Source organism: Aythya marila (assembly GCF_965140915.1).
Source record: "Aythya marila genome assembly, chromosome: 4".
In the NCBI taxonomy this organism is placed as follows: Eukaryota; Metazoa; Chordata; class Aves; order Anseriformes; family Anatidae; genus Aythya; species Aythya marila.
In genome coordinates this window covers 36,369,340-36,393,297 of record NC_139045.1, presented here as the reverse complement: position 1 = coordinate 36,393,297, position 23,958 = coordinate 36,369,340, and the positions used below count along the sequence as shown (strand labels likewise).

The 23,958-nt window shown below is 42.1% G+C and overlaps 1 protein-coding gene across 1 annotated transcript in view; it reads right to left on the bottom strand.

Annotated features, from left to right (window-relative positions):
• RNF150 (ring finger protein 150) overlaps positions 1 to 18,796 on the bottom strand; it is a gene marked incomplete at its 5' end in the record, with an annotated part of 121,037 nt that extends 102,241 nt beyond the window's left edge. The window contains one exon of the mRNA XM_082758996.1: positions 18,331 to 18,796. Coding sequence (XP_082615122.1) covers positions 18,331 to 18,796 — 466 coding nt within the window. The remainder of the gene's footprint in view (positions 1 to 18,330) is intronic.
• Between the last annotated feature and the right edge of the window lie 5,162 nt (positions 18,797 to 23,958).

Here is a 23,958-nt window from a genome sequence, read left to right as displayed (position 1 = left end):
ATCCAGATGGAGAAGAACACAGAGACCACTCTGACTCATTTCTAATCAAGCAGTTGGAACAATACGGTAGCAACATTTATTTCATTTTTGTACCCAGAAATTATGAGAAACTCATTTCCAGATGGAGTCTCTTGCTTCTAGTACTCTGAAATGCTAATAGAAGGCAAATTCCCATCCCCATTCTGTGACACCTCTGTATATACAAGCTGCAGGTCTGGACAGCATTGTAAGTTGACTGTGTAACACATTTTATTTAAATTCTAAGACCTGCAAGGTTAAGGACCAGAGATAATTTAGACAGTTTTTCTTCCTCTCTCCCCCCTCCCTGCCCCCAAACCCAGAAAAGAGCACAGAAAAGCAGCTTTGAGAAAGCAGTTTAGAAAATTAAAACAATTTTTTTTTTTCTTTTTCAATTTTTTTCTCATGTTCTACACAACTGCAGCTGAAATGAATCCCAAAGCAACCAGCAGGAGTACTACCACCATCCTGTATGGACATGCAATAGGGCTGTTTCTGCCTACGTTGATCACCCATTGGCAAAATAACTACATCAGATGTCCACAAACCTTAACTCATCTGTGTGTTCAAGATCAGATGCATGTTATCTATTGTAGTCAATCTCCCTGGAAGAAGCTACTATTTATAAATATAAGTGGGTGTGTGAATAAGGACACCTAGATTTACACTCAACCACATCTATGGACAAAGGTTTAATGCTACTGACTCCCAGAAATGGTATTTAGATGCCCAAATGGAAGTTATATGCTTAAATAAGTCGAAACCTGTTTTAAGCAGGCAGAGTTCTTCCCCTGTACTGTTCCTTTTATAGGAACATGCCAATACCATTCAGCCACAAATAAATCCCTCTTAGCACATACTTGTCAGGCAAATTCCTGATGCTCTACTGAAATGATCTCTTCGGAGCATGCTGCAGGTGCTCATATTTCTAAAACAAAGCATTTGGCAGTTCCCTCTCACCGTTTGCAGGCTTCACAGAACAGTCCATTTTTGCCCACGTTACATTTCGTACAGCTGTGACCAATGGTGTTACATGGCTCATTACACCATCTCCACCATTTCTCTTTGAGATTTAGGCAGGCTCTGAGGAGGATGAAAACAACTGCATTTAACATAATGCTGATATCACAGTACATTGCTAATTAGATCTCTTATTTTCAATATTTGAATGCCAGGGCAGGTCTCTTTATAGTACCTGCTGATCATAAGGGTTTTCCATGCTGTATCTATCTATGACAGATAGGGTAAGTGCTGTATTCCTCTACCAAAAACTGATTATCTGAGGATGTACCAGAGCCAGAAATTTCCAATTAGAATTTTAGATCAAATGGGAATTTCATAACTCTTTACATGACTTGAAACAAGAACTTGGTATGAAAGACTTCAGATCTAAGGTGTTCTGAAACCAAATCTTGCAGCAAATTTATCAAACTGTATTACAGAGACACAACTGAAGATGTGAAGGAGATGTAATTAAGTTATGCAGGTGAGTCCAAGGCTTATATTAAGCTGTTAACAAAATTCCTAGTTATTCTCTGAATACGTAACTCAGATGCAGTGCCATACTGTTTCGGACATTTACATGATACGATATGCCTAGTTGCTCCCCCTTAAGAAAAAAAAAACAAAACCTTCCTCTCCACCCCCCAAATAAACAAATAAAAAACCACACCTAGCCTCCCAGGGACAAATCCTAGTGGTAGCTATTGGCAATTTCCTTCCGCCAGCAATATCCCTGCTGCCCGTATATTTCTATGCTCAGACTGCATCAGAGACCAATTCTTCCCATACCGTGAGAGGACAGGAAAGGAGGGTAATTCCCTTTACCCTGGTTCTTGCACCACAGCTTATGCTCTCTCTCTCTTCATTTAGCTTTCGTGCCTTGGATGACTCAGTGCCTGAGTATCAGCAGATCAGAGCTACCAGCTTAAATCATGAACTCCAGCTACCCTGTTATTTCCATGCTGATTCACCTATCAGGATCTCTCCTTTGATTTCTAATAATTTTATGTAATAGTTACATTTCTCTTAGGCATAGCTGTGCATTTGATATCTCTGCCTGCATTTAGCCACCTACAATTAATTTGTATCAAAGAGATCAAAAGGCAAAGCGTGTTTAGGATACAGCAAAGCCTACATTAACTGAGAGAGAGAGCTTTTCACATTAGCAAACATCTCTATTAGCAGATTCACCATAAGGCATGCTGAAGACTTGCAAAGGGGTTAAATAACCACAGACTTCCAAAACGAAGCTATAGTGAACACTGAAAATAAACCATTTACAGTACAAATCACACCATTCAATATTTTGTCATCAGACCCTAAAAACAGAGAGTGATCTGAAGCATGTTATAGGAGCCAAATGAGATTAACATAGCAGTGGTTTTGAAAATCCCGCAAGCTCTCAAAACAGATCAGCATCACTCGAAACACAAGATGCATGGTAGAAGAAAGGCGCTGAAAGTGCCATGCAGTATTTCCTGTGTTGTGGCATCCGCAGCTGAACATTATTTCCAGGAAAATAAAGAAAAAAAGGAAAAAGTCACCAACCAACCAGTCACATATTCTGAGATCTTACGACTACTCCAATCTTCTGTTTGGAACAAACTCGGCCTGCACTAAGTGCCATCTTAATGTGGTCAGATTGGAAACAAGTAAGGAATCGCTTACTTTGCTCGGCTTAATGTGGATAGATTTGTTTCTGTATTTCTGTGGCAACAGTTCACATTTATTCAGCATACAGATGGGTGGCATAAAATGCGGATTCTATTCCTTCCTTGGAGACTGCAAATACTAATTTTGAGCCTTCTCCTAACAACCTAGCAATCAGTGAAGCATTCCTCCCGTGACAAAGCTGTCACCATTCCCATTCCTTCTTAGCATACCAGCTAGTGAAGAAAGGTGTGAAAACGATACTGCTCTCGCCCTCCTGGCACAGGATAGGTCTTTTTGCAGTGTATTCAGCCAGTACCTGCTTGAGATTCAGAAGCTTGTATTTGAACTATGACTTTCGGCAAGCAGTAACATCTCTTGCAGCTGTCGGGAGCTCGGCTGATCCCTTCTCTTGGAGATCAGCTAGCAGCCATCTGAATCCTGCTACCAGGATTGTAAACCAAGCTTTTTAGCCTCTTCCAACAGCACAGCTCTAGCACACACACACACCCTCCCTTGATTCCTTCCATTTCATGGAAAAGCCCTAAGACTTGCAAGAACTAAATGTTAGCTGTCAGTAGGTTTCAAAAAAATAAGTTTTGAAGTTCACTGTCAGAAATATATGTAAGATATTCTCAAGCACTTCAGAAGGTAAGAAAATTAAACTTCTAGCTATGCCATAAATGTAACAATGGCTCGGCAATTTACACAATCACTCAAGGATAGGTGGACCTTTTATTAAATGAGCTGGAGCATGGAAAGTAATACTTCCATCTTCAAGACGCTCTCAGGCTGGCCTGCAATCTTAATGAATTACAAGATGACCTTAATGAAGCCCCAGTATTGTTTGCTGGGCTACTGGAATCCAAGTGATGTGTGCAGATCATATGAAATACAGAGCGTTTCTTCCTAACCCAGGCTGCTGCTACAAGACTGGTGTTATTTCAGTTGGGTCATGATGAAAGGCGTTTTACTGCACTTGACAACAATGTGTTAAACACTATGGAGGCAGCAGAAGATGCATCATGAGTTCAGATATTTATTTTCTTGCTTTAACTACTTAGAAATTAAATCCTTCAGAAGTTTTGGCACTGACTTCAGCAGGGTTAGGATTTCAGAAGCAGAAGTTACAAATTAATGGCATAGGTAAGTGCACTGCTGGCGATCAGCTAACTTACAATGCTTTTTCTAAAGGAAATATTTGGGGGTTGGAATTTTACAGGGTGGCTATTGGCTTTCTCTTCATAACATTTTAAGAAAGTAATAAAATGGAATGAGGACTTGGGAGACTTTTAAAGGGATAGTAGCTAACCTAAAAGTTTGGAAATCCACATCTGAGCTGGCCTAAAAGCAGTCTGCATACACAAAATATGGCTTGTAAAAATTCAGTTTGAAGCCCAATCTAATCCCAAAACCCCAACTAAAAATTATAGAAACCATCATATTGATGTTGGAGATTTTTTTTCCTGTAAACTTCCTGTAACTTTTCCAGCCAAGCAGTGTGCTTCTTCAAAGTAGTTAGAGTAGTTATAAACTTCATACATTATTACAGTTTCAATGACACCAAGTCTGCACAGTATAACATTTTTCCACAAGAAAAAGGCACAATCTCTTTACTGTGAGAGCCTGCATGTGCTTAAATGCTGTGTATATTATTCCTTTTAATAACAGGGTCATTATCATTATTAAAGATGGAAAACAAAAACGATTTTTTTCAGCTGTCTGAATATTGTGTACTTGACTAAAAACCTAACGCATTCTCAGATCCCAAAAGTTTGCCTGTGCCAGTAGGTGGAGATGACTGTTGGATAATGGCATCAACGTCAGCCTTATTTTAAAATCAATCAAGCCTGCAATAACTCTCTGCTGGATGGATTACAATTCTGCTGTTTTAGACAAGGAGAAGCATGAGAAGTTAAACTAATGCCCAGGCCAGTGAAAAGCATAGCACCCACAGACAGACACAACCAGCCCCACTGCTACCGATGTCCATTCACATTGAGATACCTGAGGGTGTTTGAGGCTTGTGCTGATGAATACAGATTTGCAGAGCACTGAAGACTACCGAGGCACCTCAGGTATTCATTAATACTTGTATACTATATGTGAATATTTGTTGGGTCCGGCAAGCCTTACGCTGCTGTTAACACAGTTGTCTTGGAGCACCCTTACTTCTTTAAAGGTTATTAAGAATTATTAATTTTTTTAAGACTGTATTATTTCGAGACAGATTTCTGTAACTAAAAACGGCACTTAACTCGTTAGGAATATCTGTTAATTTTACACTTTCTTCCTCAGCAGTTACAGTTTCCCATCCTCTCACCATATCCCAAACAATCGTGCAAGTGGCTGTGAGTGCTGTTCAAAATTGACATGTACCATTGGGAACAGTAAGAAACCTCTCCTGAGTTTCTCAAAACAAAATGAAGCTGACAGACTGATAAGGCCACAAGGGAGGATGAAGAACTTTATCTACTGGAACCAAATCTGTAAAACATTGCAATAATTATTCCCAAACTGGAATAGGCGTAGGGTATAGTGCTGCAGTGTATCTGATAGGCCTCAGATATGTATGTAGTTGGAAATTAGGCAGCTCCCTGACTAGCAAGAAATACATGTGGCTATTCTAAATTACACAAGCTTCTCTCTCTAGTTCAACTAGCCAGTAGAATTGACTGGTTAATGTAAATCTCTAAGCAATCTGCAAATAACTAAGAAGCTGTCCACACTTCTCACAACTTTGATTGTTTCTCTGCGTGCACTGGTAACAGACATCAAATAAAAATGGAGTTAAGAAGAGACAGCAACCAGGTTCTGAAGAGTTTGGGTGGCCAACTCTTCCCCAGTCAGAAGGGAAAGAGCGCCACTGGAAGCTGAGAGGCACCTCTGCTTCTCAGGGTGATGCAGACAGAAAGCAGAAGCTAATCAATGTGGAGAAATGAAAAGTAATTAAAACATCCGTTTTATTAGGTGTTTATAAAACACCTGCTTCATACATATTTCACATGTACATATTATTAAAAAAAACATTCTGTTGTAAGGCCGTTGACTATTCACAATGCAGTGTTACAGGAGGCAATAAGAACCACAAGATTACCCCAGTACTGCTCTTAGTAACAAACCTCTGGGCTACATCGGACACTTCTGCCAATTTCACAGGTGACATTTTCCCATAAAACCACTTTCAGCCACACTTAGTCAAGGCGCTCAACTTCTGGCTTGTTCTTTGCAAGAACTAAATGCAAGCTTAGTGATAAGCATTTATGTAAACCTTGTCCTCAATTGGGACATGAAGCATTCTCCAAATTACCTTAATGTAATGTAGGTATCGGAAATAATGTCTTTGCTAAATTTTAAAATAGCTACCAGTGAGTTTTATGACAGCAAAATCACCATCTTAGCAAAGTGAGAAGTGATTTTTAAGTATGTCTCATTTGTGAATAAGAGGTTTTAGAAGTTGTCATATTGATCTATGTACAGGGTGAGACACAGTTACACTTTCTGCCCTGCTAACATTACTACTAAAGTGTCTGGTGTTTTACATATGCACATTATCCATGTTCTGCAGGCTAATCCAAATATAGATCTGGCTAGGCAATGCCAAAGCCAACAGCTTTCTGACAGAATTAGCAGTTATCTCGGGATTGATGAAAAATATTTCTGGACTACTGACATCAAGTAAGTTGTCCAGAAAGGACCAACATCATTGTGCTGATCCAGCACTTCATTGCTTCAGGACTAAGAACAAATTTGTGTCAAATGTACAAAATAATCAAAAATCTATACTAAAAATTCAGCGCTTGCTTCGTTAGTTTTTGTAAGTCTAATAGCAGAAAGAAGGCTATATAAATCAGCTAATGGGAATGAAACCCTTAATTAAGGGTTTCATGTCCCTTAATTATAAAAAGAACTGAAAGGTCATGCATATTTAGAGACCAGATAATATCAATTCCCTTACCAAAAATTTTATTGAACTACCAACCATTAGAAATTATAAATTCAGAAAAAATAATTATACAGTCCCACTTTTCTCTTAAGAATAGGTCATGGCCTCCCTCATAATTTCCATTTCAGTAGGTTCTGGTTAGTAGAGTAAGACTGAAAAAAAAAAAAAAAAAACAACCAACCACAAAGGCTGTCTGGTAGATAAAGGTAGATAAAGACTAGAGAACATCTCAGGAGAAAAAGGAAAAAAAAAAAAAAAGAAACAACAACAACAAAAATTCTTATGTGGTTTCTTAAGCAGGGGCTAGCAGGCCCTGAGTGGAAAGGAAAGATGAGTTCCCTGAAGAATCAGCATGCACTAGCAGATCCTGCCTGCCTTAGGTGTAGCTTATTACTTTCCCCTACTGTCAAGCTCTTTGGTAGCTTTCTCCAACTCACTTATGGATCCAGCTGGGCAGTAGTCTATGATCAATACAACGCGCAATCCTCAAACACTAGGCAACAAGCAAAACTGCGAATGGCAACTAGAAGATATACAAGCACAAGGCAACCAAGATCCTCATCATCTCAGGAAACATTCACAGCACCTGTCAAGGCAGCAGGGACAAACAGCAACAAGGCAGCAAACAAGAACATGTCAAAGATTGGGGCAGTACCAGTAAGAAATGTGAATCTGTGCAAAGCTGAAAAGGGGATGAAGATACGCCGATTGGTCAAATAAGTTACATGCCCTCTGAGAGGAAGAATATCTCACCTCTGAAGATCTTACAGAGGTGACAAGCTACTTGGATGGCTATTTTCCCATCAACATGACTTCTTCTCTGAGAAAAGCTGATTAAAATGTAACATATCATCAAAAAAAGGAAAGGAAAACCAAACCATATCCGAACCTGAATTTCTTAGACACCAAGTATTTACTAAAATGAAATCTTTCTTCAAATTTAAAACTGTAAGATCCTTTCTGGAGAGCAAAATCTTTCTGAAGCATTTTTTTTTTTTTTAATCGAAAGTCCATTTCACTACTAAAGAAAAAACATTCTGCCAGAAAAAGTCCCAGTTAGTTTTCCTAGCACCCAACAGGAGAAACTTCATCTTCTTCCGTAAAAGCATGAAAGAGCAGGATCTGCCTCCTCTGTTCACAGAGGAGCAGAATTTAGTCTTTTAAGAATTTGTGAAAAAGACTTACGAGTGTTCAGCACAAAGCCATTCTACGCATAGTAAATGTGCTGTGTCTTACTGGTAGTCTTCCATTCCGAAGCAGCACTGCTGCACCTCCTGACCGCTGGTGTCTCACTCCTCCAGGCCAACCCTGAACAGCAGCCAGCAGATGCTCTTTAAACCCAGAGTTAGCTGCAAAGCAAAAGCAACTGAAAGTGCATAGTCCTGCTCTGCTTTCCTTTATGGCCTTCGGGTATTTTTGTCAACCTGGGAGTATGGGGTAAAAGGTAAGGTTGGAAAAAAAGAAAAGGGAGGGATGTAAAACAAAACAAAACAAAAGGTTAAAAAAAGGTAAGAAGAAAAAAAAAGAAAAAAAGTTTAAAAAATGCATGAGAAGACCAAGGGAAAGACTTATTGTAACCAGGGAAAGTAAAGAAAAAAAAACCGAACACACACGCTAACAAAGGAAAAATAAGTAGAAAATGAAGAGGATTGAAGGAAAAATAAGACAAAAGAAAGACTTCAAAGACAGTATCATAGCAAGACATAAGTGATTTCACTCAGCTCCTCGAATTCCAGCATAAGGAGTCTTGGTATAGTATTTATTAAAGGTACAGGTTTCAGGGACAACCAGATGGTGCTTTAAACACATGGATGTATAAAGAGCGATAGGAGACCAGGCACCAAGATTACACAATCTTGCAAAAGCTGCCTCAGTCAAGGAGCATGATACTGGCAGGTAAAACTAGGAGACAGCAAACACATCATAAAAGCTTAAAAATTCACAAGAGGGAAAAGCATATTCTGTACAAGTATAAGCAGCAATCTTGAATTCACGAATGAGACTGCAGCCTCAGACTGTTCTGTTTCAAAGATTTATTTATTTATTTGAGTACCAACAGACATGCCCCAGAGACATGGCCACAGATTTAACGTTCTCTAACACAGAGATTGCTGAAAGGCCAAAGGAGAAGCAGAAGTACATTTCCATCTTTTAACAGAAAATACTGAAATGGAAAAGGAAAAAGGAATACTAACATTTTACCCAGCTTTGCAGGATGTAAAGCCAGGAAGATCTTTATCAGATATTGTTATCGAACTCTTGTATAACAGGAAAATCCAAGAAATCTTTTACAGTGAAGCTTGTTAGACACCCTGGGTTTTGATCATGAGGAAATAGAATTATTTCGCTAAAATGAGAGTAAAAACTAGGTGTAAAAGCTTCTTATGCGAACAAACCAATTTAAGCAGAAGAATAAAACCATAAAGCTTATTGTACTTGGTCTGAACCCAGGCAACCCACAACACGTGTTAAACTGACAGCTATATATTTTACAGTAATCTGAAGATGAGAAGTGTTAACTGAAGATGAATCCATCTACGAGGCTCGAGTCCAGTCTTAGTGCTGCTCTATAACATCAGACACATTCAACACACGGTAGCAGCGACTGCACTAGAAATGAATACTTTGACTAGGATTGCAAGATCAAGCAGTAAACAGAAGAGCACGGTTTAATGATGTGTGATTTACAACAATGGAAGCTACAGATTAATGTGATGCATAATTCTCCTCATACATCATCTAGAGAGATTCTTACAATGACTTGCAGAAAAGAAGTGCCTTGCATGGAGAGATGCAAACAGTAAGAGCAAAACCAAAGAACATATTAAAAGGCAGGAAGCCCAAGGTATAAAACAAATTATGAGAAAAAAAATAATATTCCGTATCATTAAGCCAATGTTCAGGGACAAATGGTGATGGTTTGTAGACAAGTACGTCAGTAGCAGGGAGCTGACTTGGTAGAAAAGGATACAGAGAACTGCTTCGTTATGGAGTGCCGGTACCGCTGCCTGCTAGGCTAAGCTCTGCTGCCTCTTGGCTTCTCCCTCACTCTGAATTCACCTGCTGTGTGACCTCAGATTGCAAACTGACACGTTACCCAGCGCCAGGGGTCTTCTCTCAGGATAAAGGCTTCTAGACACTATGGATTATAAATTCACTTTTAAAAGCTATGTCTCATTAAGTGTATAGCGCAAGGGACCACTCACCAACCTATTCCATATATCCCTGGAGAAATTATGTTCCTATGCAGATGTAATGCTTCTATCCGTGCTTAAGAAGTACACAAGATAAACTCAAACCAGGTCAGAAGTTACGTTTCTGTGTTTTGGGAACCAGAAAAACAAACATTTCTTCCTTCAGTTTTGTCTTCAACTGAAAATAAATTACAGGTTAAAACAAATGGGCTACCCTCCCAATTTACAGCAGGGAATATTAGATACACACACACAGTTAAACATCAAATTGGAGATCAAAACTCTAACAGACCCTTAGGTCTAGCAGTATAATTGAATATCACTATGATTATACTGTCAGAAATAAATGAACGGGCACTTCAACTTATTGATGTTATTTGTTAGTCACTCTTGAGAAGGGAAAGAAATGAATAATTATTTGAAAAAGCTATTTTATCTGTAAGTAGCAAAGAATAAAAGATGCTAGCTTTTCATATTTCCGTGTAAAATAGCAGTAAAACAAACAGGTTAATCTTTTCATCATCTCCTTCAGCTCTCCTCAGTTCAGTTTCCTAAGGTTTCTCTCAGAATTTATTGAAGAGGAGCCAAATATAAATAATGCCCTTGTTAAGCCTCTCTTGTAAAACACAGCTGCACAGTGTTACTGTTTCATAGGAAAATCAACCTTCACAACCTTTCTCCATCTACTAGACCTGTTGTTAGAAGAGGTATTTCCACATACTCATTTCTGAACTCAAAAGTATTATTTCCATCAGGATGGTAAGTTCACCTAAATCAGTGATTTTCACCCTCTCCCAGCTGGAGATTTATTTCTAATGGGTCCACAAAATGTGTTGAAGAATGGTAAGTCTATTGCTGATGGGTTTGATTTCACACCAACTTCATTAGCCAACACGTAGGTTTATAATGCGTGGGAACCACTAATATAGACAGTCAGTCAGATGGAAGATATAAAACTGGTCGATTTAATACAGTAAATATTAAAAGCTGAGATTTCATCTGAGTGATTTGAGTTTTCTCCTCCAGAAAACCAAAAACCTAGCTCTCAATAGAATTACCTTTTGAGACACAACATCTAAAAGCACTTGTGCACAAGCAGGGTAGCCAGAGAACTCATTGACCCCTGCTCATTCACATTCAAGATCCAGTTAAACTGTGCAGTGGCTGATGTGCCCTGTCCATCTAGGTATCTTTCTCAGAGAAACCAAAACACTGTGGAGTGAAATGAGGAGAGAACTGGGCACTAGTGAAGTCCTGGGTCACATCACTCTGTGGAATCAAGACACAGCAGAATAAGCCTGCCTGGACATACCCAGTTGCAAAATATTTTGCCTCGTCTTTCTTCATGCAGTTGGCGTGTACTTCCCTGAAGTTGTATGGTATGATGGTTAAAGGTTGCCCTTAAACCTTACGTTATAGCTGTTATGCCTCAATTTCCACAGTCATCTCAGCAATGAGATTTAAATATTATTGCAAGATACAGCATTGCTATTTAATATCCTCCTACACATTACTTCTCTTGCCTCAGCACCATGCAGCTGCTCAGAGACTGCGTTTGGTTCTGGTACATCCCAAGACTCCTTTAGCAAGATGCTATGCAAAAAAAAACAAAACACACAAAACCACTGTATCTGGCAATACTGCAGAAAGCAGTCCTGCATTAGTAAGGTGACAGATTACATGGACTACTCAGTCTCTTCCATATCCAATTTCTACGAGTCAATGATTGTATTGTTTCCTCCCTTCTGTATCAAAGAAGTCATCAAGTGACTAGTACTCAAATGCAACTGAAAGGGCAGAAGTGAGGCTTGTCTTGAAATGAATGCTGTTTCTGTGCAGGCCAGCTATGCAGAAGTTATTGGGAAGTGGAGATGTCATTGGACTATCCCTTCATAAAGATCTGACTCTTCATCATCCCAGCTTGTGGTGCTAGGAGGCAGAGGTTACTCGAAACTCGGTCATCTCACATGACAACGCGCAATGAGTTCCATCAAATAAATCTGGCATAATAGTGGGTTCTTTCAGTCCTCTGCTTACATGAGAAAAGTAGAAAGCGTTCCCTTCTCTAACCAGGAAAAGACACCGCTGAACTAACTGCAGGTTTCTCTCCCCTTTTGCTGCAAGTGGTCTTGTGCTCTGTGACTATCATGGAGCATGACAGCACGGAAACATATCTGCATGAATCAGTGAGCTACAACAGAGTTAACACACCAGCCACAGACTGCCACAGTACCCTAATAACCCAAGTTAACAAATGCCATTTTAAAGCCCAAATACCTAGCTAACAGAGACAAAACATCACTTCACCAAGGGCAAACTGTTCTCCTGAGGACAATATACCAAAAAGAGATGCTCCGGATTAACAGGCAGCAGTTAGAATCAATGCTGATGTAGATCCTTTTCTATGGAAACTTTTCTTCTTGCCTTGTCACTTCACTGCAGAGAGCTGAAAACAACTCTTATATGAAAATCATTGTGAACAAACACTGCAGGTAATCAAATGGCACGCAGAAATCTGTTTTTGCAATCAGTACCCTTGGAGGATCAACATGTTTTCAAAGAACCAATACTTCAACAGTTTGGAGGGAAGGCTGTATCTTACAACTTGACCCAAAGCTCAGTGGATTTGCTGTGTTCCCACTGACTGCAACTGGCTCTGAAGGAGACATACATGGATAAGCCAGCCATAAGAAGATGCAAGATGCAACAAGGCAAAAGGTGCATCATCTAGTGACCCAAATCAGTGCCCCAGAACTGAAACAGCTGCCCCACATAGTATTTTGTTCCTGTAGTCCCTGTCTGGTCTCCCCACATCCATTCTTTTGAACTCATCTAAAGCTAAACTAGTCACCCAACATCACAAAGCCCCCAACAACTTGGCATGTCTGAAGACATCTGCAATAGAGAAATCCATAGAACCATGCAACATCCCAAGTTAGAAGGGACCCACAAGGATCACCTCCTGGCTCCACGCAGAACCACCCAAGAATCTGACCCTATGTCTGAGAGCATCGTCCAAATACTTCTTGAACTCCAGCAGGCTTGGTGCCATGACCACTGCCCTGGGGAGCCTGTCCCAGTGCCTGACCACCCTCTGGATGCAGAATCTTTTCCTAACACCCAGCCTGACCCTCCCCTGTCCCAGCTCCATGCCGTTCCCTTGGGTCCTAATGCTGGTCACGAGAGAGCAGATATTGGTGCCTGCCCCTCTTCTCTCCCTTGTGAGGAAACTGTAGGCTGTGATAAGGTGTTTCCTCTTCTCTGGGCTGAACAATCCAAGTGACTTCAGCCACTCCTCATACATCTTCCCCTCTAGAGCCTTCACCATCTTTGTAGCCCTCCTTTGGACACTCTCTGCTAGTTTTATGTCCTTTTTATACTGTAGCATCCAGAACTGCACACGGTTCTCGAGGTGAGGCTGCACCAGCACAGAGCAGAGCAGGACAATCCCTTCCCTCGGCACCCAGGTATGGTTGGCCCTTCTGGCTGCCAGGACACCCTGCTGGCTCGCATTTGACTTGCCATCAACCAGAACACCCAGGTCCCTTTCTGCAGGGCTGCCCTCTGGCCTCTCATCCCCCAGTCTGTACATACAGCCAGGGTTGCTCTGTCTTTGGTGCAGAATCCATCACTTGCTCTTGTTAAACTTCATATTACTGGTGATTGCCAAGCCCTGTTGTCTGTCAAGATCTCTCTGCAAGGCCTCTCTACTCTTGAGGGAGTCAACAGCTCCTCCCAGTTTAGCACTGGTCCAGCACTAAAGCAGAGCAGAACTAGTAGGCAGAAGCGTGACTCACTAGTGAATGCAGTGGGACAGCTTGTCAGCACTGCTGCTGGCTCTAGCCAACATTATAAAACTCCAATTTTGATAACTATCAAGAAGTGGATTTACAAAACCTGCTAAAAGCCAGGTTTACATGATGGATCCAGGAGATCCTGCAAGTCCCTAGGGATGGCTGCACACCTCAACCATGCCCTGAGTACATCAGGACATCAGTATGTCTCTGAGACCTCCCTCCCTCTCCGATTAAGTTAGTTTCTATTAGGAATGAATCCTGGTGCCTGAACAGAAGATTATGGCAGGCCCTGGAAGCCCCAAATCTCCAACCCTTGATTAATTCACAATGATCCATAAATAAATTCAGCGTGAATGCTATCAGCACATTTTCCTCATTAGAATCTAACAAAAGTTTAGGAAAGCAATTGTTTTAGTAAAAGAACAAATAAGGGAGCTACAGCATTGGATTATGCCTGTAAAGAGAAAAATCTTCAACTTCAGTGTTTAATTTGCACATGAGTACAAGTTGTACAGCTACAGAGGAGCCCAAAGCCCAAACTACTAACACCAAATCCCAAAATATGTAAAAAGCAAGGCTAGTCATTGATCAGCGAACAAAAGTCTGAGTACAAAGGAAGAAGCTGTTATTGAACTCAACAGGCATGGATCAAGGCTGGCCATGTGTGGAAGGACACGCTGGGTTTTGTAATGGGATGGCCATGCTCCCCTCATGCAATCTGGTGCACACATGCTGCACTTCAGGGCCAAGGAGGAAGGGAAGAAGTCAGAGAGTCATCTTAGACCACACAGGAGATTCATGTCTCAGAGCTGCATCTGACAGTTGCTGACAGTATGTATGAGCCATCACAAAAAAACAGCGAGGCATCTGCCTCTCATTGAGAACAGCCTGCCATACATGCAGCATGCGGCTGCGAATTTATGATGGCACGCACTGCAAAAGTGGAACACAGAGAATGCACAACTGCCTGACTCGCATCTGACTGTGGTCCAAAGTCCTTAAGATGCAATTTACTCCATATACTAATCATATCCAGTTTGTGAGATACTCTGACGCACTCCAGAACTCAAACTGAATGTTACACATGGTATCGATTAATGCGGATCTGACTTTTACCCACATATGAACTGCGCACCGGGCACAGCTAACATCCCTCCCTAAACCCAAGCACCTCAGTTAGGTGCCTGCGTTAAGAGGTGGTCAGCCTAGGTACCCTCCATAGCTAATGACAGCTGGAGAGAGGGAATCTCCCACCTTCAACTACCTTCTGAAACTGATCCCCCTTCGTGTCTCCGTAGAGCACAGAGGGCATCTGCTAAGACAGGTAGCGAGAACACTTCCAATTAATACGGTATTAAATGCAGACACAGTTGCTAGAGCCTTTTCAAACCTAAATGACAGCTAATTTGTTCCAAATAAGAAAAAATGCCAATCAGAGCCCTGTATGACATTATGGATTATTTTTCTGGAATAAAAAGAACATCTCGTCTTTATTATTAGAAAAATTGATGCAGGAGAAACAGAAAAGGATCTGAAAGAGAAATCCTAGATGTTTTCTTTCCTCCTCTGGTTAAAACCTACTTAGTCAAAAAGCAAACACAGTTGAACCCAAAGCTCCTATACCATACTTCAAGCCTGTAAAAATAAAGATTCACAAAGGCTGTAATCTTATGATGCAGAACCTAAGTGTGTCCGAGCATGAAAACCAGAGAGCTCTGCATTCCCTGCGAACACAGACGTTACAGCTCAACCTCCTTCGTCTGGATGTGCAAGCAGCGATCTAAGAGGCTCCAAGAGAGCAAAGGCTTTCAGCACGGTGAATGAACTGTTTCAGATTGAGCACTTGGTTTGTTCCATCTGGTGCACTATAAATTAATCCTGGGAAGTTGTAGCTAAAGATTTGCATGACGGACTTGTGTATAATACCACCTTGGTTTCCATTTGAGGGGGTGGGGGGCTTAAGGGGCAAAGGGACAACCACCTACAGTCCTTCAAATTGAAGAGAAGTATCTTGCTGCAGATTCCTGCAGATTTTAAGATTAGAAGGTGCATTTTAGCAAAGATTCATTGTAACTGAAAACAGGAAATATAATTGAAGATACAGCTGTTAAGTAAAAATCTTTGGCAGGAGAAAGAGAGCTTTGGGGAAAAGGCAGCAAGGGCAATAGCTTATGAAATAATAGGTGAACGTGCTCAAAAGGGGGAATGAAACACAGGAGTAGATATGAAGAAATAAGCGTGGGGAGAGAGAAAAAGAAAGAGAAACACAAAGAGATAAAATGACGGTAAAGAAAGAAGGCAGAACACATAAAAGAGAATGACGTACATGAGGAAAAGAGACATCTGTCTCTGGAGAACCAGCATTTCTTCATGAGAATGGGAGCCACGTTGTTACGCAACAGGACATAGCATTTTCTATATAACAAGGAGTTTATTAAAGCTTACTTGAAGCCTCAATAAAAAAATCTGTGGGAGAAAAAAAAAAAAAAAGAGTAACATATTTCTTTCAACTTTTAAATCACTTTTTAGGTCATATTTCACCCCCCCTCCCCCTACAAGTATTTTCCAGGATGGAATTTTCTTCTTCCCACTCCAGGATTTGGCGTGGGCAGAGTACCACAGATGCTGCTGAACTCAGAAACCTGATTCATTCTTTCCTTGAATCCTGTGCTATCATTTAGACTGGGTCTGAGCAAACGTCAAAGGCTGCAAGTCAGAAAGACAATTTTACATAGCTTGTATGTTAAATTTGCCCCAGCACAATGGTGGTACAAAAAGAAGAGTGAAGGTAAATCCAGCTCTGAATCTCTGTATGTTTGTCCAATATTTGTTTGAGAATACTTATTTTTCCTTCTGTTCCAGTAGACTTAAGCTCTAAAATTCCTCTCAGTTTTGACTGTATGCAGAGGGCACGTTTTCACTAACACAAGACCACCAACTGTTTCTCCAACTTCGCAGAACAAAAATCCTTAAAATGAAGACAAACTCCTACAATCAGTCAGCAAAGCCCTTCAGTCTGATAGCATTCAACAAGTCCACATTATTTTCTGCAAGTTTCCGTTCATTTCAGCCTCAGCAACTGTACAGTCAATCACACTGCTGGGTATCAATTCGGTACTCAGAAAGGATTCTCAGAATGAGCTGTGAGCAGTCATATGATATAAAAGAAGCTGCCCCCAAGATAAGTGGTACAGTGGTTGGATTTTAGAAAGCTGAGGCCACTTTCACTAAGAAAGATTCCTTGCTTACTTCATTTTAGACTTTAAAATAAACAAAAGCTCTAACATTTAAAAGGTTAGACATTTTTTACTCCCACTGTTCCTTAATAAAACACCATTTGTGTGGGAAAACAGCTTAGTGCATACTTTAAAAATAGGCAAACCATTAATTGATCCAACATGTTGGCAGTTTTAGAGAAATTTACTGGACAAGCACAAGCGACGCATCTGAAGTTTTGAAACAGCCCGAGCTTTACTTTAAATGTGCGAAAGTATGCCAAGTTCCTACTATGTTATACTGCTTAGTAAATAATCTGTCATACTTAAAGTAGCAAGAAGTATTATCTGAACAGCTACTAAACCACATGCAGGTTATAAAGCACAGTTTTAAGAAGCTCAAGAGGTTAGGAGTTCCTTGTCTTACAAAGTCAATGGAAAATACTAAAGAAAATCTTCCACCGATCCCATCAAAGAAATAAGAACGTGCCCAAATAAACAGTTAATCTCTTCAAGAGGCGGCATGCAAGGGGTTCCTTCCAAAAGGAAAAGCACTGCTTTTGCATCAGCAGTATTGTAGCGTTAGTCAGGCAACGAATTGTTTTTCAGCACATCTGTGCTAGCTACTTTGCTAACAGACTTTCAAATGTCATTAGAATAAGAGGCTGTTTTGCAGCCTTTCTGTGTTTCAATTTACCCCCAACTCTGCTAAGATTCAACTGGCATGAAGCAGCTGGGCATGATTAGTTACTGGATGCAAACCAAACTGAAATTTCACAATAGGTGGCATTTTAGTCCCCACAGAACAGGCTGCTGGTATAAAAGAGCAGTGACCCCTGGCACAAAACACCGTCCCTAAATATAAATCCGGTGATCTGTTTTTAAATCTATGCTATTTCAGCTCCTATGCTGTTACAAAAACAGTGGGTTTGTTTGTGGGCAAAACCAGAGGTTCGTGTTGTTTCCGACAACTGGATTTGTGCTGCGTTAGTTGAGGAGCACACATTGGGACCCAAGTACTGGTGTGCTGGCACTGTGAGCACCCCACCAGAGGGCTCACCCAGCGAGTGAAGCCCCCTGAATCCTGGACAAAACATCCCACGTTGTCACCAAATCAAATACTTGAATACTTGGCTTTCCTGCCTGATCCCACGGCTTTTATGCTGTCACAGGTGAGACAGTGGACACTGTGCCCTTACTTTATTGCACCTTCTGATACAAACACACCACAAACACCACCGCTCTCCTCTTGAGGAGGTCCCACTCTCACAGGGCACCTGCCGGAGGACCCAACAAAACACGGGAGCCCCGTGGCGGGCTCAGGGTCCCATCCGTCCCTCCAGTCAACCCAAACTTTGCATCTCCCAAACTTTTTGCCCCCGGAGCTGTGCCGGCAGCACGCCCATTGCTCACCACGGGCACCCACTGCCCGGCAAGGCCTGCAGCCCAGCATGCCACCATCCGGAAGGTGCGAGGCCACCTTCCCTGCGACCGGGGCGAAGCCTCACCTGCGTAGGGCATGGTGATGGTCTCGTTGGCGTTGCTGGAGCCCACGTTGTAGATGACGACGGCCGAGGCGTTCTGGGCGGCGGCGTGGCGGATCTTGTCCTTGTAGGTGCAGTTGCCCCGCGGGATGAGGGCCACCCAGCTCTTGCCCGGCGCCGGGGCGTTGAAGCGGGTGCCGGGGTCGCAGGCGTAGCGGTCAGCGGGCGATGCGGAGAGGGCCACCTGCCCGCGGGCGTCCTGCTTGGGCGACTGGTCGCCGTAGCGCCCGCACTCGCTCTTCTCGCTGCGGAGCTCGGCGCTGCCGCCCGCCGGGTCGGCGTAGGTGATGTTGACGAAGGCCGTGTACCACTCCTCCTTCTCGGCCACGGTGAAGTCCAGGCACAGCAGATGCACGAAACAAAAGGACAGCAGCCATGTTGAGAGAGCCAGGCTGCGGCACGCTTGGATCACAGACATTGCCATCTTCATCTGCCGGCCCCCCCCACCCGCCCGCCCCCCCCGGCAGCCGGCCGGCCCGCCCCCGCTGCCTGCTCCCGGTGTGCGTGTGTGTGTGTGTGGTGTTTGTGATGTGTGTGTATGGTGTGAGTGTGTGGCGTGTGTGTATGGTGTGTGTGTGCCCCGAGCGGGGCGGCGCTGCTCCCGCCGGGCGCCGTGCGGGGGAGGGCGGGGGGCCCCCTCCTTCCCTCCCTCCCTCCCTCCCTCCCCTCTCGCAGCCCGCTGCCTAATTCATAGCGGGGCCGTTTGATTTCCAAGGGCCGCCCCCGCTCTCCTTCCCCTCCGTCCCCTCCCCGCTGCGGGCAGGAGCGGGGCTGTGGCGGCGGTGGGGAGCGGAGGGAGGGAGGGGAGGAAGGGAGGGAGGGAGGGCTTCCAGCCGGCGCCGGGCCCGGCCCCCCCGGAGAACGGGGCGCCGGGGGCCGGGGAGCGGCCCGGCAGCGGCACCTGGCGGGGGCCGGGCGCAGCGCGGCCGTTGGGGACGGGGCTGAGGGGGAGCGCGGCGCCCTGAGGCGGCGGCGGTCGGGGCGCCCCCAGCCCGGTTCCTCCTGAAGGCAGATCCTAAAGACAGATCTAAAGACAGAAACGTCCTGAGGGCACTGCTGTTGCTCTCGCAAACACGAACCTTGTCATGTACAGCAGCAAAACCCACCAGGTTTTTCCCCCAGATAGGGATAGTCACTGGTGTCTCTTCCAAAGTTACATAGATTTAAATGCATGCATACGGGTTATAAAATACAGACAAACTTACTGTGAACATCACGGACAAGCACTTTTACCAAAATCAGGTGAGCTACCGGCATGAGCACAATGTCTAATGCAAAAGCTTCCAAAAATGACAAAGCAGCTCTCTGGAAACACTCAACAGACATGGGCAGAAGAGAACAGCTTAATCCTAGCTCAGCGAAAGCCCAGATTTGTGGATTTTAACATATAAAACGCCCAAAAAGAGTTTTGGCCAAGACTTAAATGCCTTTCATACCAATATGAAACAAGGTCAGATAGCAACTGACTCTGTCCATCTTAGTGCAAGTAAGCAGCAAGAATTCTGCTTTTCCATAACTACCTTCAGTAACAGAAGGACATCTCACAAGATTAACACATATCGCCTATTTTAGCTACCTTGTTTTTAAAATGTGGTGCTAGAAATGGCAAACTCTTTGGCTGAGATGAGATGCATAAGTATCTCGCTAGTGGCAATATTTTCCCGTTTCCAGTTCATGTTCATAGCTGCCATTGATCTAAGCTGGCTTCGGTCGACAGACTTAACCATGTTTTACACACATGCTGCTTTGAATAGGTTATTTCCCCAAAGTTAAAAAAAAAAAAAAAAAAAAAAAAAAGTGGTTTTCTGAGGAAGAGTTACAAAAGTTACAAATATGGGAATAAAACAGAGAAATGTATACGGAAGTATAATGGGTTACCAAAAAGCTGCAAATCTACCAGGAATCAAGAGGACAATTTTGCTTGAAAGCCCATTCCTGGAGAAGAAGTCAGCAATTAAGATGAAAAACGTACCATGTAAAACTAATGTTGAGAAAGGAAAGTAGAGGGCAATCAACATTAATTAAGAAGTGTTGAGATTTCATAAAGGCAGCAAAGTCCAGCAGGGAAAAATCCATGTCTGGCATGGCTAGGGGCAATAAAGCATTTGTGTATTTGGAAGAGTAAGAAGTACTATTAGAAGAGAAGGCAGAAGAGGCATAAATGGGTAATAAATATTTCAGTTTTATATCTGGAAAGAAAAGGAGAATGTATTTCTCAGATCATTGACTCATAAAATAGAGATTAAGAAGCAACTCCTAAGAACATACAAAAACCAGCCAACCCAGAAAAACGGTACACATGAATCCCAAAAGAGTGGGCAGGGGGTGGAGAAAATACCCAACTCTCCAACACTACTTGAAGTAAATCTTGTCATAACAGGAAAATCTTGAAAGATTGACTGCTTAGTTTCCTGAAAAGATCCAGAAAAACAAATTATGGTGGCCACTTAGTTACAGACTGGTCAGTCCAGTGTTAACAAATCCCAAGGAAAAGAAGATAGAAAAAAATCAGTTGTGTAAATGCCAGACAGTGTGTATTTGTTTGTTTTAAGAAAACATGATTTACATGTATGTTTTTGAGAGGAAATATCTGTGTGGTTAGTAAAGTTACACAGCCATGGTCATAACAATTTTTGAAAGGTGTGTTATGTAACAACACATGACATTCTTATTACATACGTAACACATAAAGAACCAGGTAAGATGAGCTTAGTTGAACTAACTCAATACAAAAATATGAATGAAACCACCACTCTCTTGGGAGCAGAACTGGCGTGTGTGTGAAGGAATTGTGCTTTACTCCTAAGGAAAGGAAAGAAAGGGCCTGAAGAGGATGCAGCAATCCTCAGATGTTCCAGAGGAGTAACAAGTAGGAGTAGAGAAGCAATTTTCTTTCTGCATGAAGCATCACTGAGACAGATTCTAGAAGCTGCCCAGTCTTGGTATCTGCATTTTTCAAAGGATATTGAAATACCAGAGAAGGTTAAGAAAGGAAACCTAAAAATGATTTTAAATAATTCCTCTCCAGGGAGAGATTCCAGGTGCCCAATCTATTCATCTTTTCAAGAAAAGAGGCAATATGATCACATTATGGAAGTACCATCACAGGGATATAACAGCAGGTACTAAGAGGCTCTTTAAGCTACGGGTAAAGGCATAACAAGAACCCCAGTTTTAAACTAGACAACGTAACTTGTAGCCAAGGTAGCTGATCAAGGTGGTTATCCATTGGAGAAAACTCTGAAGCGAGACTGTCCTGGGAATTGAAAGACAAGTTCAAATCAAACACAAAAGGTACCCCTGGAAGGAACACTTCATTGAAGTGCAAGTATGAAATTTTTCAGAGTGAACCTACAATCTAGTGGTTGCTTCTCACTTTAAAATGAATCAAAACAACAGACTATTTAATTACTTTTGTTGCCAAAAGCCAAAGTACAATTAACTAGGTTAACCCTCTGATTTCCAGTCACACAGATGGCTGCTGATGGTCCTTCCCTATTTTTTGCTTCTGTTCATAGGAACATCTGAGGTTCTTCCCTTCCCTCAGAGAGCCTGTCTGGCCCAGCACAAGAACACCATACTCTGGATAAACATCCAAGCAGCCGTAACATGTTTCCTCTTAGTCCCCCATGACTTTTGGCACCACCTTACCCTAGTCTATGCTCTTCTTCTTCAGAAAAACAAAACAAAACAAACCCAAACCCTGAGACTTTTGTTCCCCCCCGGTCTCTGCAGACACATAAAAGGCACTCATCCAGCATGATCACACATCACCTAGCCTGGATAACAGTGAAAAGCACAATCTCTATGTTTATGCACTATTGAAGAACATTTTACAGGATCTGTAACACTTTTTTTTTTTTTTTTAAACTCAGGATTTGTAGAGACTTCAAGGAATCACCCCTTGACGGAGATACTGACACTAAGCTCACCTCTGCCTGAGCCTTCTCTCTGAATGGGCCCAACTAATTTGGAATTTAGCAATGTGTGATCAGCTGCTTTTCTGTATGCTTTCCACGCTTTGGTTACAGTGAATTACATTTGCTGTGCTGTTAGATAACTTTCTATCTTGTTTGGTTCCTCTGATGTTCTTCCAGTTTCCTGTGAATAATCTGGACAGTTCTTGCAATGTTACTTCTATTCTTTCTTTACATGTATATAAGGGTATCAATTGTATGTAGAAGGGCAGAGAGAAAGGATTGTTTCCAGGAGAACTCTGGATTCATGACATACAGAACACAGAAGATGGATTTAGGTAACAGCCGATTATGAGTAAATGACAAACTGAAATTCACTACATGACTACCTCTATTATGTACCAAAATAAATACATTGTTAATTTACCCTTTCACAACATAAAATTCATTAGTTTGTATCTCTTTTTGGTTTAAAAGAGAACTTGTTACATTTACATTGTGCTAGACTGTGTCTGTTACACACAAAAATTTCAAGCTGTCTGAAAGGGAATGGCTAGAAATTGCTTCTGTTAAAGGAGAGGAATCTCCTCCAGGCTATTAGGCTGTTGCCCCTCTGTTAGGGGATCCCATGGAGTTTTGTGGACCTCTGTCTCAGCCTGTTTGGACAATCATTGTCAAGAGTTAAAATAGTGAAGGTTTAAAGTAAGGTTAGGCTGTCTAAATTCTGATGAAGTAGGGATTTACCTGGAATTTCAGCATCTTAATGCAGAAGAATGACTGGGCTATACCTGAGGTAGCATTGCCAGCTATTTTTAAGGGTGTGCTGCCACCTAAATCAGGTGCTTTGGCTCCCTTTATCATTAGTGGCAAGCACCTTCAGCAAGCAATTCAGAGTGTGCAAATATGATGCCTTATTGAATACAGGACCTAGATGCACCCAAATGTTGGCGATTCTGTGTTGATTCTGTGCAGGCAAAAGCAAAACCACAGAAAACAGACACTGCAGGGTAGGTGGGAAGTCCCATCAGGCTTCAGCTGGCAGCTCTGTTCCCCCTGCATTAAGCATAGCGAGACCTCACAGGGGTAGGACCCCAACAGGTGTGGGCTCAGAGAGACTTGGGGTTAGAGCTAACTCCAAGGCAGCCTGAAGGCATTTTGATGCTGATGGACAGCTGGAAGAGTTGACTGAAACATGATCTCTACAGGTGCTCAGGGAAATGAGGCCTTTCTCCTTCCCTAGCTATGAAACTGAAATTGATTCTTGCTTACAGCTGGAGAAGCACAGAAGAGATGTTAACACTGGGAAGCCACACAAAGGGTAAAGTGATACCTTCGCCTCACCCATTTGCTGCTAATACTATACTTTGCATTACAGAAAACAACACATTTGTTCATTAAGAGAGTTAATTGAGCAATATATCTTTTCATGACCTAATTGACACTGTTAATACTCCATCCATCTTCCTATTCATATGCTATATAATAGCTATATTGCTTGTCACAGAATCCTGCCTTAGATTTGAATGCTCCTTCATTCTTCTGCAAAATCGTTTGAATTACTATACTAGCTACTGGAGTTCTGGTTTCATTTACTTAGGTCAATTTAATATTTTTCATAACATTCTTATACTCTAAAGAAATATTCAAAGTAAAGCTCCAGAGGGGGAAAAAAAAA